The 17,011-nt window shown below is 35.2% G+C and overlaps 1 protein-coding gene across 1 annotated transcript in view; it reads right to left on the bottom strand.

Annotated features, from left to right (window-relative positions):
• Positions 1 to 880: 880 nt before the first annotated feature.
• Positions 881 to 17,011, bottom strand: part of TEX15 (testis expressed 15, meiosis and synapsis associated) — a 54,289-nt gene continuing 38,158 nt past the window's right edge. Inside the window, exons 6-8 of the mRNA XM_078068258.1 lie at positions 7,473 to 14,842; positions 4,845 to 4,903; positions 881 to 2,156 (exon numbers count right to left, since the gene is read on the bottom strand). Coding sequence (XP_077924384.1) covers positions 881 to 2,156; positions 4,845 to 4,903; positions 7,473 to 14,842 — 8,705 coding nt within the window. The remainder of the gene's footprint in view (positions 2,157 to 4,844; positions 4,904 to 7,472; positions 14,843 to 17,011) is intronic.

Raw genomic sequence — 17,011 nt, 5'->3', positions numbered from 1 at the left:
CGGTGTTCTAATTATATTTTACAAATAGAATTGCACTTAAGAGAAAAAATTTCAACTTCTACTGGCAAGTTACCAAGTTGTTCTTCTCACTTATGCCCAGATATTATATTAGAATACCAAGAGAAAAGTGGCTTTATCGGATTGAAGTTTCTTTTTCAAACTTGGTTTTTCAGTCTATTTTTTCTCCATTTATCAAAATAATGTATTATCATAGTAGGAAATCTAGAAAATATTAAAAACTCTCTCCACAATCCCCCAATTTTATTACCCAAAGGCAGACTAGTTAAAATGCTGGTGTATTTCATTTCAGTATTTCTAGGCATTTATTTATTTACACAGGTAAATTTATATGACATAGTTTTAAAAACCGTTATTAAAAACTTATTTAAGGGGTGCCTGGGTGGCTCAGTCGGTTAAGTGTCTGCCTTCGGCTCAGGTCATGATCCCAGGGTCCTGGGATCAAGCCCCGCATCGGGCTCCCTGTTCAGTGGGAGGCCTGCTTCTCCCTCTCCCTCTGCATCTCCCCCTGCTTGTGCTCTGTCAAATAAATAAATTTTAAAAATCTTGAAAAAAACCCACAAACTTATTTAAACCCTGTGATTGTTGCACTGTATTTTGTGGTATGGATTAACTATAATTTACTTGATTACTTCCCAAAGTTGGGTTTTGTTGAAGGACGTATTAGTGATATTACCAATTCTTTTTGTTTCAATCTCTGACAACCAGATTCCCATGTGACAATATAATTCAACTCTGCCTAAGATTTGAACAATTCTACAAGTCTGCACAGAAAAATGACTGCTATAGATCACCACCTGCTATAAGTTTCATTTACATAAATGGACAAAGAGAGAAAAGTAAAAACTCAATAAAGTGAGCACTAAAACTTATAAAACTCACCGTAAGTCCAAGGAACTTCTGGAAGTACACCTGAATCAGGAGGGTAAGGGTATACAGCTTGTGGGAATGGTTGATGGGGAGCATACTGTGAAAAAATTGGCTGCTGAAAATTGTAAGAAACAGGCATTTGAGATTGAAAATGCCCATTCCCTGGCACAAAGTCATTTGCTTGTGGCTCCCTAGCAAAGTAGCCAAAATCCTGAGAGTATAAAAGATTAGAATTTGTATTTTGAACAGTACTTGCAACTGCAGTCAACATCCCAGCAGGAGGTGGCTGTACTTCGTATGATGTTATCCCGTGATGTGTCTGGGTAAGGGAACTGCCGCTGCTGCTGTAATGATAAACACACCAAGCGTAGTAAGGATATGAAGTTCCAAATGAATGTGCAGAAGAATTATATATTGGGGTACACGCAGACTGTGGAAGTTCATTCCAATATGCAGCAGCATTCTGAGTTAGGACTTCTGAATTTTCATTATTCTGTTGTTCAGAAACAGAGTATTCTGCTGTTTCATTTACATTACAGGTTATGTTCCCAGATGCTCCAAGAGGTACAGTACTGGGACTCAAGGTATCCTTCATGTATTTTTCTTTTAACTCAGTTTTTGCAGGCTGTGTTTTATTTACTTGCAGAATAGGAGACCTGTTCTGGATAAATTTGGATTCTGAAGAATTGGTGCATGCAGAATTTTTAATAGATGAATTTAATATTTCATTATCTTGAAGTTCAAAGACAGTGTCATTCATTTCTAAATTGGCAGGGATGTCCCTAACAAAACGGAAAATAGGCTTTGAGAGCACTGATGCATCAGGCAGACGAGAAGCATCAGTTCCTGGTTTTATGTCTGAGGGAAAAGATTTCTCTGCAGGATTAAGAAATCTCTGTGAAGGCATCTTGTAGTCTTTTGGAAATATGCCATCTACACTTTTTTGTTCACAAATTGCAAAAGAAGAACAATCTTTCTTATCACTCTTTGTTTCAGTAGCACTAAAATTCACATTGCTTTTCTTCATGCTATTTAAGTTTCCCTGTTGTCCAGTGAAGTCTTCCGAAGTATCAGATGAAATATTAGTTAAATCTATTTTGCCCTCTGACTTTGATGTGCAAGTGTCTGTTAAGTTCTTTAAAGGTAATAGTGAGCCAGGTAGTGATCTTTCCACCTCAACCTTTTTTGGAGATATATGGTTTCTTTTCAGATTGTCAGATGAAGTTGGTCCTATTTCACTTTCACTTTCGGGATGAGATCTTGTAGTCCTATTAAGTATAACACATACATAAAAACAACTTTATATAAACGGAGTCCCCAAAACTTAATTATAAACATGTATTTGAAGTTATTTAGGAGAATTCTTAAGATTTACCTTTTCTCTATCAGCAGTATATATGTCTAACTTATTTCCCCAGTTTTATTCCCTTGCTTTGAATTGAGATACTTTCCCTGCTGAATGTGATACACTCCACATTTCAAATGTATTTCCAATACGTTTAGAAATATATACAGTGTGGTCAATATTGTAATTATTTTATGCACTGGACATTTCCTAACAGAGGCTTTTAGAAGTAGAAAACTACATCCAATTTTTTACTATAGTTTTGCATTCATACACTTCCAACTTTTTGATGATCTTCTTTACTTGTAAATGGCTATATATAACTGACAAAACTACCAAGCTCTGCCCTGCCCCTGCCAAAAGGTCATCTTCTTTTATCAGGAACTACTAAGATATTTTGTCCGTTCAAGGTTGAGAAGAGGAAACACAGACCTCCAAAATATCATGCCAATTTATTATTTATTTATTTGACAGAGAGAGAGACAGAGAGAGAGGGAATACAAGCAAGGGGAGTGGGAAAAGGAGAAGCAGGCTTCCTGTCCCGCCGAGTAGGGAGCCCGATGCGGGGCTCAATCCCAGGACCCTGGGATCATGACCTGAGCCGAAAGCAGACGCTTAATGACTGAGCCACCCTATCATGCCAATTTAATATCCTTGACATTCCTACCTAAATTTAGAGAGTCTCAACCAGGCTGAAGGAAGCATCCACTATGGAAATGTCTAGAGCCAGAGAATTATAGGTCTCCAGGATGATTATATTTTTTGGTGTCTCATCAAATTCTTTAAATTACAAGTGGAAAAGAACATGTTGAAAAGAAAAAAAGTAATCACTCCTCCCCAGGCAAGAGATATTAATCTTTGGCCTGGAATTTGTAAATATTTAGTTTCAACTCCTGAAACTAAAAGCCCCGTATTTTACTTAATCCAGCCTCTCTAAAAGGCATTTCAAACTTTTTTTTAAATTACAGATCTTATTTATTTGAGAGAGAGAGTGAGAGAGAAAGATGAGAGAGCACACAGAGGGAGAAACAGGCTCCCCACTGAGCAGGGAGCCTGACACGGGAGTCCATCTTGGGACCCCGGGATCATGACCCGAGCCGAAGGCAGACTCCTAACCGACTGAGCCACCCAGGCGCCCCTCTAAAAGGCATTTTAGTGACAACCAACATCATCATCATCCAATCCTGTACAATACTTTGACATTTTGCAGAAAGTACAATTTTGACTCTATCACATTTCCAATGATGTTTCAGTGATGTCTCAACCCTACACATTGACAGCTGCCTGTAGGGTCACTCTTTTATGCATTCTCTTAGAGAATATTCTTCCATGTACCCTATATTAATCTTATATTTGGATTCATTCTCCTGCTATGTGAGCAGGAAAGTTTGATTCTTTGAGTAGCAAATACCACCTATATTTAGTTACCAAAACTAAGATGATTATAGAACTGGTTTATGTTATCCCTTTAAAAGCCTATTCATCTTGGTGCAACTAACACAACTATTCAGAGTCTAGAAAAGGATTTTAGAAATGCAGTAAATAAAATGTATAATTAAAGCAGCAGAACCAAGTAAGACAGAAATGAGAACGCTCATCTTTGTTTCTATATTACCCATTTTCTTTGATAAAATGGAAAAAAAATTGGACAAAATGAAGCTTGTCATAAATTGAAAATCTTAGAGAGCTGAATGAAATGAGATGGTCAGAATGTCCAGTGGTGCCACTTCATGTCAGAATGAAAAAATACAAACCATGTCGGAAGTTTTTCATAAAAATAATTCAGTTTAAAGAGCTAGCCTTTAGTTTGAAATCATGTTCCTCCTATATCATGTTGTTAAACATCCTTTTATGAAACTGTAGTATATTTATAATACATGGATGTTGATGAGTAAGTCCCCATTTAGTAATATAAGTTAGCAATTTCTTTTTTTTTTTTTTTTAAGATTTTACTTATTTATTTGACAGACACACAGCGAGAGAGGGAACACAAGCAGGGGGAGTGGGAGAGGGAGAAGCAGGCTTCCCGCTGAGCAGGGAGCCTGATGCAGGGCTCGATCCCAGCACCCTGGGATCATGACCTGAGCCGAAGGCAGACGCTTAACGACTGAGCCACCCAGGTGCCCCAAGTGAGCAATTTCTATCTTTTTAACCAATTTTGAAATCTGACTGGTCTACAGTACCAAGTTTAAAAAAGCTCAATCTAATCACTTGTCATATTATCTCCTTTTTAGCAAACCAGTTACTAATCCCCATGAATTCTTTAAACAATGTCTGTCAAATATGAATTTTACTTTATTCTATAAAACATCACTATTCTCTAACTTACTACTACTTCTACCACTACTTAGAATCTCCTTACCCTTTAAATCACTGAGAAAACACATTTTACAGGATTATACCTTCAATACTTACAGAACGAAGTTCAAATTCCTTAAACCTTAAAGCAATGCATAATCTGAAACCTTATTCTCCCTCCTAACCTTATTCTTGTCCTCTAAATTACATGTATGATCCAATAGAGGTATATAAATAAATGTTAGTATTGTTCCTTAATATGTGCTTAATTTTGTTTAGTTTGTCTTCAGATAGGGCTGATGGCAACTCTTACCTTGGATGCTCGAATGTTGCCTCTTCTCTGTTGATTTTTGTGACATCTTTCATGTCAACCTATGTTTAAAAGTTACAAAGAAAACCTACATTGGTAATGGTATAAAATACAATATAAGTATTATTTTCACATCAGATACAATTGCTTGTTGTGTCATCATCTAAAATGCTCGGTCTAAAACTACATTCATTGGGCGCCTGGGTGGCTCGGTTGGTTAAGCGTCGGCCTTGGGCTCAGGTCATGATCCCGGAGTCCCGGGATCTAGTCCCACATTGGGCTCCCTGCTCAGCAGGGAGTCTGCTTCTCCTTCTGCCCTTCACCCTGCTTGTGTTCTCTCTCGCACGCTCTCTCTCAAATAAATATTAAAAAACCCCCTACATTTATTAATTCTCCCCCCTTCTAAAATCAGTGACTCTGCTGGACTTCCCATATATCACAAGTGTTTGGAGAGACTTTTTTAAAAAGGTATTTTGCAATATTATTTCTATCCTCATCTTTTATAACAAATCTTGGAGTCCATTTATGACTGCTCTTTTATATACTCTTTTTAGTTAACCAGCTATTAAGTCCCACTTTTAAGTAATTGTCTGTCAAATATGGACTTTCTTTTCTTATTCTGTAAAACAGCACCCTCTTCTAAGCCCTGGATGACTTGCTACTTCTAAGTGTACTCAGAATCTATACCCTTTAAATCACTGAAAAAACACATTTCACAGGACATTACCTTCAGTATATACAGAATAAAGTTCAAACTCCTTGGGCCTATATTTAAGACATTTTTATATATCTGAAACAATATTCCTCTCTATCCTTAGCTTATTGGTATTGTCCACTAAATTAAATTTTTGTTCTAGACTTAATTTTAAACTCATTTCTCAAATAATGTAAATAAACATTGTGTCTTTGTTCATATATTTTCCATAACTTAGATACCCCCTCTTTATTTTAACCTTCATCGGAAAACATTTTTTCCCAATTTAAGGTAAAGCTTTGGTCTGTGCTTTTCACTGAAATTAAAAAATAAACCTTAATTTTTTTACTTTTCAATACTTACAACACTTTTTTTTTAAAAAAAAAAAGATTTTATTTATTTGACAGAGAGAGCGAGACAGCGAGAGAGGGAACACAAGCAGGGGGAGTGGGAGAAGGAGAAGCGGGCTTCCCGCTGAGCAGGGAGCCCAATGCGGGGCTCCATCCCAGGACCCTGGGACCATGACCTGAGCTGAAGGCAGACGCTTAATGACTGAGCCACCCGGGGGGCCCTTTACAACACCTTTTTAAGTATTATCCTCATTTTACTCTTGATGTGGCGTACACAGCTTGTATTCTTATTGGAAGTATGCTGGATGTGAGGGCGATCTGGCTGCGACATCTGTCACCCCATTGATCGCCAGGGTTGATTCGGCTGATCTGGCTGGCTAGGCGGGTGTCCCCTTCCTCCCTCACCGCTCCATGTGCGTCCCTCCCGAAGCTGCGCGCTCGGTCGAAGAGGACGACCTTCCCCGATAGAGGAGGACCGTTCTTCGGTCAAGGGTATACGAGTAGCTGCGCTCCCCTGCTAGAACCTCCAAACAAGCTCTCAAGGAAGTATGCTTACAAACTGGTTGTTTAGTAAGCGTTTTTCTATAAACAGTGAAATAAATGATTGGTTTCCTGGTCTCCAGAACTAGTTTAACAAATGCAATTACAGTAACCCAAGAAAAAATTCCTACTTTTCATTTTGCATATAGGATTCTCTTTACTTCTGAACTGAGAAATTCTCAAAAAATTTTAAGAGAAGCCTCTGAGAGTAGGTTGTTAGGTTAGTATGGGCTCTGGAGCTAGACTCCCTTGGTTTTACATCTGGGCTCACCCATTTACTAACTCTGTGACCCTGGGAAAGTTATTTAACCTTTCTATACTGTTTTATACCTTTAAATAAGATAATAATTGTACCTACATCATAAAGATTTTGTGAAAGATCAAGAAGTTAGTATTTGTGCAATCATTAGAACAGTGCCAGGTACAAAATAAATGTTTTCTATAATTTGTTAAATAAAATGTGTTTATGTAGGACTTCTTGTAACTCCTTCATAATCATCTATTTAAAAATATCTGTCCTATTTTTCCATGTGGATGATAATGGTCAAGAACACAGGCTCCATTAGCCAGTTTTTAATATTCACTACATTAAGTATAGTCTTATTATATAGAAGCTACTTAATAAATTACTAACTTACATTCACATAAATTGGACTACCCCTTAAAAAGTTATATAAATTTATATCCTTCCAAGAAATATCTTCTAAATTAATTTTTAGTTTAAAAGTAGACATTTGCAAGGTGTTTCTCATATATAGAATCATATTTTATAGATAATAGGAATTATTTAATCCAATTCTTTTTTTTAAGTAAGCTCTACATGCATCATGGGGCTTAAACTCATGACCCTGAAATCAAGAGCTGCATGCTCCACTGACTAAGCCAGCCAGGTACCCCCCCAATCCAAGTCTTTAGTTAGTAAATTCATTTTGCAAGGCAATATTCAAAGCATTCTCAATTTTTACCAATCTGCAAACTACCTGTTTGAAGAGTAGACGTGTTCTCAAAAGTAATACTTACATAGGTTTTGTTTCAAACATTTGTTACCTTTTGTTTTTTACAGCTGGAAACAGTAGTGTTTTTCTCTTGTTCCTGAGAGTCTTCACATTTGTCTACAGTGACAGACCGTTTTTTAGAAGAATTTGAAACATTTTTCATTATGCACTCTGAAATTGAGGGCACCTTCATGAAAGTACTAGATTTATTGATACTCTTTCTAGGTTTTACGTGCATATTCATTTTTTCTTTTCTCTTCAGTTGGAAAGTCTTTCTGTTATGTAGCATTTGGCACAGAATAAAGGAAACGGTTAATTCGGCATTTTCAGCACATATTATCTTCATATGTTCAATAGTTTTCATGACTTTCATAATATGAGCCATTTTCCCTAAATCTTTCTGAGGGGCAGCCATTGTATTTTTGAGCAGTGTAGAAAACTGACTGTAGTTGTATTCTAACTCTGTCATAGTGCTTCCATAATTTATGGATGCTATATATGGCACAAAGTCAATATATGTAGAAATGGAATACTCAGACTTCTTTAGAAGTTTTTTTATTTCGGAAAGTTCTTCAAGTTCTCTTGAGAGCAAATGAAGAGCATATGAGCAATTAACTGCTTCACTATATTTGTAAATAATATCCAGATCTTTCTTAAGTTCAGAAATAGCAGTCTCTATGACCTTCCAAAGGCAATCTGTTGAGTTATCTTTAAGAAATGAAAAAGGAGCCATTTTTTCTTGGCAGCAAACCAGGTCAGGAAGAAGTGACAAATCAAACCAAAGCATACCTCGAAACCTCTGTTTGTCTAGTTTCTTTGCCATTGTGTTTTTAAGAAAGTGAAGAGTTTCTGAAAGCATGACAATTTCAATATAGGTTTCAATGGCTGCAGGTTTTAAAATTATGGCCCCATGGTTGTGGTTTCTCACCATGTCCAAAACATTTTCTTCCGTGATAAAAATATTATCTATGTTCTCTTCTTGAAGCATCTGAAAATATTTTTTTAAAATTTCTAGGTGTTCAGTACATCTCAAAGTGAGTTCCTGTAATTCCTTAGAGTCTGCAAATTCAGCCTGATCCAGTATTTCACTAATACAACAGATATCTGGGTGTGAAAGCAAAGTACTGTTAAACCTACAGTCTTCTATGTTAACTGTAGCTTTGTTTATTAGATCATCTGACTTTCTGGAAGCAATTTCAGTATTCTCAAGCCCAATACTGGAAATTTGTTCACTGCTTAAATCTTTAGACAACATATCATATATCTTTTTCAACTTAGAAAAAGCATACTGATTCATTTTGAGTGGCATTTCTTTATCCTTCTTTTCTGAGTATTTTTTGCTGAAAGACTGTCTCCTCTCTTTCCAAACAAGACTTTTTGCAGCATCAAAAAAGATATGTTCCAGGCCATAAAGAGATATTTTAATACTTACTGCCTCACTGTTCTTAATAAAATTAACTTTTGAGGAGATCATTTCTATGATAATCCATAAATGGTCTTGTTTTCCTGGATAGGAATCAACTTGAGGAGAGTCCCCATACATACCAATCAGCTTTAAAGTACTTTTTCTTAAGGTTTCTAAGTCTCCCAAACTATCTCCAAAGTTAACTCCACAGGTAAATGGAACAGAAAGAGAAAAGTCAAAGCAATCAGAACGTTTCATTATTGCTTCACACTCATTAATCTGTCGTTTGTATTTTAAGAATGCATAGTATGAATTGTTTTCCCTTTTGGTTTCTTCAAACAATTCAATTAATTGATCCAGATAGTTTTGCAACTCACAGAACGCATTATATTTTAACCTTCCTTGAAAAGCAGGATAGAAATTGGATTGTTGTTGAAATCCACGTGGTCTACCAAGCAGCTCACCATACAATGTTTCATCATACCAAAGCAAGCTTCGGAATGTTGGTTCACCTCCTAAGAGCCTTTTTTTGTTTTCAATGAATTGAATAGTTTCCATCATCATTTGGAGTTCTACCAAGGAGTCAACAGCACATGGTTTTAATTTGTGTTTGCAATTATTCCACAGGTGTTGTTCTACCAATAGTTCTCTTGAAATCAGGATTTGTTCATGAGAACATTCCTGTTTTCTTTCAAAAGCTTCAACAAATAAAGGGAGAATATTTTGACAAGCCTTAGTTTCTTCCTGTAGAATCCGCAAAGATGATGTTTCATCCGCCCTTCTCAAAATCTGAGCTAGCCTAGCTATAAGAGCTGAATGTTTAGCTGAGCAATGTTTTTCTTTTAATCCATTAATGTTTGCTGTAGGCTCCTCCTGAGGAGTAGAGGCTTCAGAGGTTTGAGAGTGCATATGTAAAACAGGCCTATGATTCACTCCTATAATGCCTGGTTGGGAATTACAGGCTATTTCTGAATGCAATGCAGAGTCAGAGTTATTATTAACTTTAACTCCCCCTTCTTTCTCTCTTTTGCTAAGATGATTAGAAACTGGGTTATTCAAAGAGACTGCCTCAGTAATATCTTCAATGCTTGGATGAGAATCAATCACATTATTTTTAATTCTTTTCTCACTTAAGTAGGAGGATTCTTCTAAGATCTTATTCTTTTGATTTTTGTTCTCAGTAGCAATGGATCCTTCAGTCATGCTTTTTTTGTGAAGTGAATCTTTTGCTTTTTCTGCTTGTTTAACTTTCCACATCTTTCTGTCCTGAATGTCTTTCTTTGCCATATATTTTTTTGAAGAAGAACCCTTTATATTATCTTTTAAGAGCAAAGAACTATCATTGGAAAATAGATTCTTCATTGCATTTTTCCTACAGCTTTTACTTTCTTCAGTTACTAATTTGAGACCCAACTCAGAATTCTCAAGAACATTTGATTCATTTGCATCTATACAGAAGCAATTACTTGAAGAGCATTGTTCTGCTTTTAGAAGTTCCCTTCCACCACATCCTGGCTGACAGTGTGGTACATTGGTGGATGTTGCAAAAGAATCTATAGAAAAAGTTCTCTGTTTATCCAAGTAAGATTTTGAAGATTCTCCTTCACTATCTGTTATTGGAGTGGTTGGTAACAATTGAGGAACACTGTTATACTTTTTGTGGGTTATCAGAGGTGGATTTAATGGGTCCATAAGGATGTCTCCTGAAATAATGCCTGGTTTGGAGCTCTGAATGGGAGCTGTCCATTCTTCTATAGGACAATTTACTTCCAGGTTTCTTTTATAACCAGATAAAATAAGGTTATCCGGTTTATAGATATCAACATTTAAAAAGTGCTTCACATTTGATTCTAAAACTGAAATAACTATGTCAGTTTTTACCTTTGTGTGCGTTATACAAGTTGCATCATAATTTTTGTCTCTGCTAAAACTTACGTTGTTTTCTTTTATGCAATTTAAAGATATCGAATTACTCTTATTTATTATTTTATTAGTCTCAGAATTACTTTCTTTCATTGCATCCTTAATTTTATTATTTGCTGAATGGTTCTCAGGCTTTTCGTATTTACTAATGTTAGATAAAAAGTTTGTGCCAATTTGATTTTCTTTTTTAGTTAGTTTCTCATCTGGGCAGGATGGGGAAAACAGACATCCAGTTTTTCCAGAAAATGGCCGAAGTTCTGATGATCTTAGACTTTTCATACTACTCTTGTTAAAAGCTGACTGACTTGTACTTTGGGCTGTAGAGCACAGGGCTAACTGTGATTCAGGATACTCTTCATCACAAAATTCTCTCACATGAATAGTGGTATGACTTCTGGAGACACTGCTGGCCATATTTTTCTTAGAAAGGCACTCTGTGATTCTCTCTCTCCTTGCTTTGTAAGACTTGTGCTTTGATACGTGAGTTAATGATTTATCCACTTCAAATCCCAAAGCTCTTTTCTCTCCTAGCTTGTCATATTTTCTTTTTGACAAAAAATGTTTAGTGGAATAATATCTTCTTTCAGACACAGAGCTATAACCTTGAAGGTCACAACTTTCCCAGAAATTATTGCATATTATTGCATATGATTTTGGTAATGGGCCCTTCCTTTTTTCTCCTACTTTAGCTATAAGTTGCAAAGACGTGTGAACTCTCCTATGAGCTTTTTTTAAGTGAAGGACGGCTCTGTCAAGTTTTCTGGAAAGGCGTTTGCTTTTGCATAAAGATGCTTCACTATTTAGAATATCTAGGACACTCCTAATGTGTTTTTCTGACTTTGAAAAGGTTTTAATTCGTCCTTGGGATAATGAAGAAAAACATTCAGATGAGTCTTGACTGGTTAGCCTCCTCTTCTTTCCATAAATTTCATGTCGTCTTAAATCCTTATGTGGCGTGCTCTCATCCCTAAAAGGTATATTTGGTTTTCTTTTGCTAATTCTTGATTCTGTGTCCTTTTTACTTCTAGTATTGTTACCATCAGTTTTTGACTTTGTCAAGGAACAACTTCTTTCATTATTTAATGCTGTGACATCAGAGGGTTCAGTAAGCAAAGGGCCACTGTTTTGTTTTTCAGAAGCATGATTCCCTTGTGTATTATGGTTCATGTCAAGAGAAAGTGAGATTTCAGATTTACTCACTAGTCCTGATTCTGGCCTTGTATTACCAAATTCATCTTCACATGGATAATGTGAATTTTCACCAGAACACTGGGAATACAATTCAAATCCTGGCACTTCCCCCTCATCTATTTCTGGTTCTGTGGCTTTAGTTACGTTTTTGCAAAAATTATCTTTCAATGCAGGGGATTCAAAAGTGGGACTGAATCCTGGCATAAATATATTAGTGATTTCCACTTGTAAATCTGGAAGTAAAATTGGATTGAAGAGCTCTGCTTTGTCTTTTTGTGGAGAGGAATAAGAACAATTACTTTCCTCAGAGTAATGTTGATCATTATTCTCCCTTCCTCTGGAGCTTTTCAAAACTTCCCTCTCCCCATTATTGCCTCCCAACAGACCTTCCCAATCAATACGAGACTTTAGAACCTCATATGAGACCGCAAATTCTTCATACAGAACATTTCTATGGCCAGGAGTATCTTGTTGAATTAGAAAAACATCATCACACTGTTCCGATCCCACTTCAATATTATTTTCCAATTCAAAACTATGAAGAACTGAGCTGTCACTTACTGACTGATGAAATGAGTCATGTAATTTATTGTTATCCATATCCATTTCATAATCAGAAACCTTATGTTTTACTAACAAACCAAAATCTAGACTCTCAGAAGAACAAGTTTCTTTAATCTGGTATCTTTCGTGATCTTCATGATTTGTGCCTAATGTAGGTGGCATATTATCAGCTATTTGTACTGCAGCATTTGAGGCTACATGCACTGAAGATGCTGCAATTTTGGGAAATGCTGTGGAAGCCAAATGCTCTACACTTCTACCTGTATTTTGAGTATCTTTTTGTTTTATGGCAGTGATAGTATCTTCATTTTCTAAAAATGTAGTTTCTGTTGATACGTATCTTTTCTGCCAAGTCAAATTAAATGTACAAAATTCTTCAGAACTCGGAATTTCTACATTGTTGTAATTTTTGTTCTCCCTTCTTTCATCTATATTGGCATAATTTTTGTTTGTATTAAAACCCTGCTTCTCATCTTCATTAATATCTACTCTGTTTTCTGTAGACAAAGCAACGTCTTCCTCTTTAGCCTCATTTTCATTTTCTTTATCATTATCTCCTTGTTCTTTGAGATCAATATTCAGGTGTGTATCATTGTACAACTCTGCACTACAGAATAGAGTATGACCTTGACCTTTATCAGCATTTTGAAAAGTTTCTCTGCAGTCTCTTTGCATGTTCTCCGATGACACTGGATCATTCTCATTTTTCCTATGCACACATATATGTTCTCCAGCTATGCTGCAATCTGAATTGTCATGAGTTGTTTCAATGTCATGAGATGAAATAACTCTATCAATTGGCAGTTCTTTGGCCTGGGGAATGTCATTTGCTTCTTGGAAAGCATTAGTCATAATGCTAACACAGTTTTGATTTGGTTTTTCCAATTTTAGTTCCATTAGTTTTTGAGAAATTGCAAAACTTGTATGAATGTTATCTTCATACTCCAAAGAGGGCTGAGGATGCTTTTGTGAAATCTCCACTCTTGGAGTAAGATTGCTTTGTAATTCCAATGCTAGATGATCTAGCTCATATTTATCCTTTGTGGTAGATGCGGAAGATTTTGGTATTTCTAATTCTTGGGTAATTGATATTTGATCACAATTTTTTCCAAAAGAATACAGACTCTCATTCTCTTTGTATTCTTGGTACAAAGAAATGTTATTATCTACTGGACTGATTTTTGCTTCATTAGTAAAATCAATTTCTTTCCACAAAATTTGCTTTTCTCCATGTTCGGAATTATCTTCTGGGCCAGTGAAGTCTCTCACTTTTCCAATATTTTGAATGTACCCATGTATGCTTTCTTTCCTGTGGAGAGGAAAAACTGTAGACATTTGCTGACCAGTCTGATATACAGTTTCGAAATTAGAAGACCATGATTCCTGAGAAATGTGACTACTGTATCCTTTTGTACAAGTATTCACTGATTCATAAGAGTTATGTGGTTCACCTTTTTCTTCAGTTAAAAGTGGGATGTTGCTTCTCTGTTGGGATCTCTGGACTTCTTCCTCACTGTGTTTTTGGTTCTCAACTTCTGAAACTACATTGGACAAACACATTGGAAAGGAAAAATTGTCTTGGCCTTCACACTGTCCTGCCATGGTAATTTTATTGGGAGTTGTATAATCATTGTTCTTAGAGCCCAAGTTGTGAGCCTGTGACTGTGAATCATCAAAAGAAATTTTGAAGCAAGGGGCGTCCGAACAATTAGTAAGAACAGAATGATCACCAGCAGGCACAACTTCAGATGAGGAGGCAGAATTATTTGGCTTAGATGATAGGTTTATTTCTGAATTAAAATCTAAACTCTTCTCAAGTGGCAAAATCTCATTTAAGCCTGTAATATTATTATGTTTTCCTATGCTTTCTTCTCTCCTCATCAGTCTTGGGTCTTTAATGAGTTTTGAAGTAATAACTGTGCTTGAGCCAGTATTGTTATGAAGGGGAAAAGCAGCAGAAAGACCACTTAAAACATTTTTAAGCTGTGTCAAATTTAACATGAGGTCCCCATTAACACTTTTTCTGGTATCACTGGGAAAAAATGAAGGATGTGAATCATATATATGTACTTGAGAAGTGTCTCTACATTCTGCTAAATTGTGCTCCATCTGTCCACTGTATGTTTCATGTACAGAAATGTTTCCATTTTGCACATTTCCATAGGAATTAGAAATATTTGCATTGGAAGGATTTATCTCTGAATTTAGGGCCCTGCAAGAACAGTTTTCCTGAACAAATGGATCTACAGGTTTCCTGAAATGCTCAAAGATGACAGTAGCATCTTTTCCTTTTCCAATTCTTTTGGCCACTGTACAGTTATTCAGAGAGCACGTTCTTTCTGTGGAAATAATAAAAAATATAAGAAAAAAATAGGAAGGAAAAGGGTTTCTAAATTGAACTCTTAATATTAAGTAAGCTATGTCACAACTGGTTTTAACTGAAAGTTCATTATGATTATGATTAAAGTAGGTCTCATCAGAAAAAGGAGAGAAGAGGATGAGTGATAAACCAATAAAATAGAAATGATGCAACATGGAACTCTGTCCTGGACCCCTTAATAAAAAAAGTATTTACCATAAAAATTTGAATTCTGGCAAATACAAAGAAAAAGAAAAATTAAAAAGGAGTAAAAGCATGTTGCTGAAAGACAAGATATTTCTTACATTAATTTCCTATATTCATATACTTAATAACAGAATCTACATATTAATAGGCAAAAGTGTTTTCCTTTTATCTACTGTTACTTTGCTTCTTTGCTCTTTGTCAGGAGACAACAAAAACAGAAAGAAAAGGGGAATGAGTGGGGAAACAGAGGAGAAAAGTACAAAAAGGTTCCATAAAATCCTTCTCAGGAGCAAAGCAAAGCACTACCCTTGCTCCATAGTGAAGTAAGTATTCCTGCAAATAATATATATAAATAAAAATCTGGAAAATGAAAACAAATTTTCTTTTATAATTTATAGGAATTTATTCCTACAATTTCATAAAGAACTAAATGTAATAACAAAGGAACTTATAAAAAATGTGTGTTTACCAAATAAAATGTTCACAAAACATTCATAGGTAATACCAAAAAATATCTTTATTAAAACATATTAATGATGAGAAATTGATGGTGAGATTTATGCTGTGTATGAAACTATAATCATATTATTGGGATGTACCATGAGATTCTTTATCACAATATTTTGAAAGATAGCTTTGTTGAAGACCTCCTAATTTTATAGCCACATGTAATTATACTTTTTAATTATAGTAAGCTATAGTGGAAATATGACCATAATAGAGATGTAGTTCTTGAGAGTAGGAGATGCAGTGGACAGACAAAAAATGGTGGATCCCTATACAACTTATACCAAAATAAAATAAAACCCATTGAAAAAAAAACCCATAAAAGTATTAGAAGAAAAGATGGAGAGATAGTTTTATAATCCTGAGATAGAAACTAAGTACTTTTAAGATAAATAACTGGATATCAGAAAACCAGAAATTAAAAAATGATGTCAATTACATGTAAATTAAATACCTTAACAGGTCAAAACTCATGATAAACAAAACTTGGACAAGCTGGTGAAAAGTATTTTCTGAATTAGCAAGCTTAGTACATAATTACACATATGTTAGAGTACATAAAGAGTATACAGACATCTTCAAAATATTAATATATGAACAAGAAAATCACAAAAATTGTGAACACAAAAAGATGTCCAACTCCACTAAATAAATAATAAGAGTTGTATAAAAAAACTGCTTAGATTGACAAAGACTCTGAAGGATATCCTGAAGATGTAAGCACTCATACTCTTCATGGGAGTATAAACTGGTACTAATTTCCTGGAAAGTAAATCTATAGTTTTCAGCAAAATGTAATGTATAATCATCTATACCCAGTAAATCTACTTTTATGCAAGGATTTTTAGTACAATAGTCCAAGACTGCTGAAAGCTAGAAACCTAACTATCAATATGAGACTGGTTAAGATTTCAAGGTATACTATGATGCTATAGTAATCAAAATAGTATGGTACTGGCACAAAAAGACAAAGCCTTCCAGTTATGAAATGAATAAGTCATGGGAATAAAAGGCATAGCATACGAAGTACAGTCATTGATATTGTAATAGTGTTGTATGGTGACAGATGGTAGCTACGCTTGTGGAGAGCATGGAACACTACAGAGAAGTTGGATCACTATGTTGTATACTTGAAACTAATGTAACATCATATGTCAACTATACTCAAAACAATTTAAAAAATGAGACTGGTTAAATAAATATATCGTATCAATAATTATAAAAGTACTATATTTATGTGCTATAACAAATGTCTAGAAACATAATGTTATGAAGCTATTACAAATATTAACATAAATTAATACAAAGCAACACGGGAAAAGAAACCTAAATCACTTGTTTGTTTAATGATCTGAATTTCATAAATGTATGGTAAATGTATATTAATATATACATAATGTTAACTAATAAAGTACTTAATGTGGATGGCAGGTAT

The sequence above is a fragment of the Halichoerus grypus genome, chromosome 3 (genome assembly GCF_964656455.1).
Source record: "Halichoerus grypus chromosome 3, mHalGry1.hap1.1, whole genome shotgun sequence".
Classification (NCBI taxonomy): Eukaryota; Metazoa; Chordata; class Mammalia; order Carnivora; family Phocidae; genus Halichoerus; species Halichoerus grypus.
The sequence above is the reverse complement of the archived record's forward strand: the minus strand, read 5'-3'. Positions and strand labels throughout refer to the sequence as shown.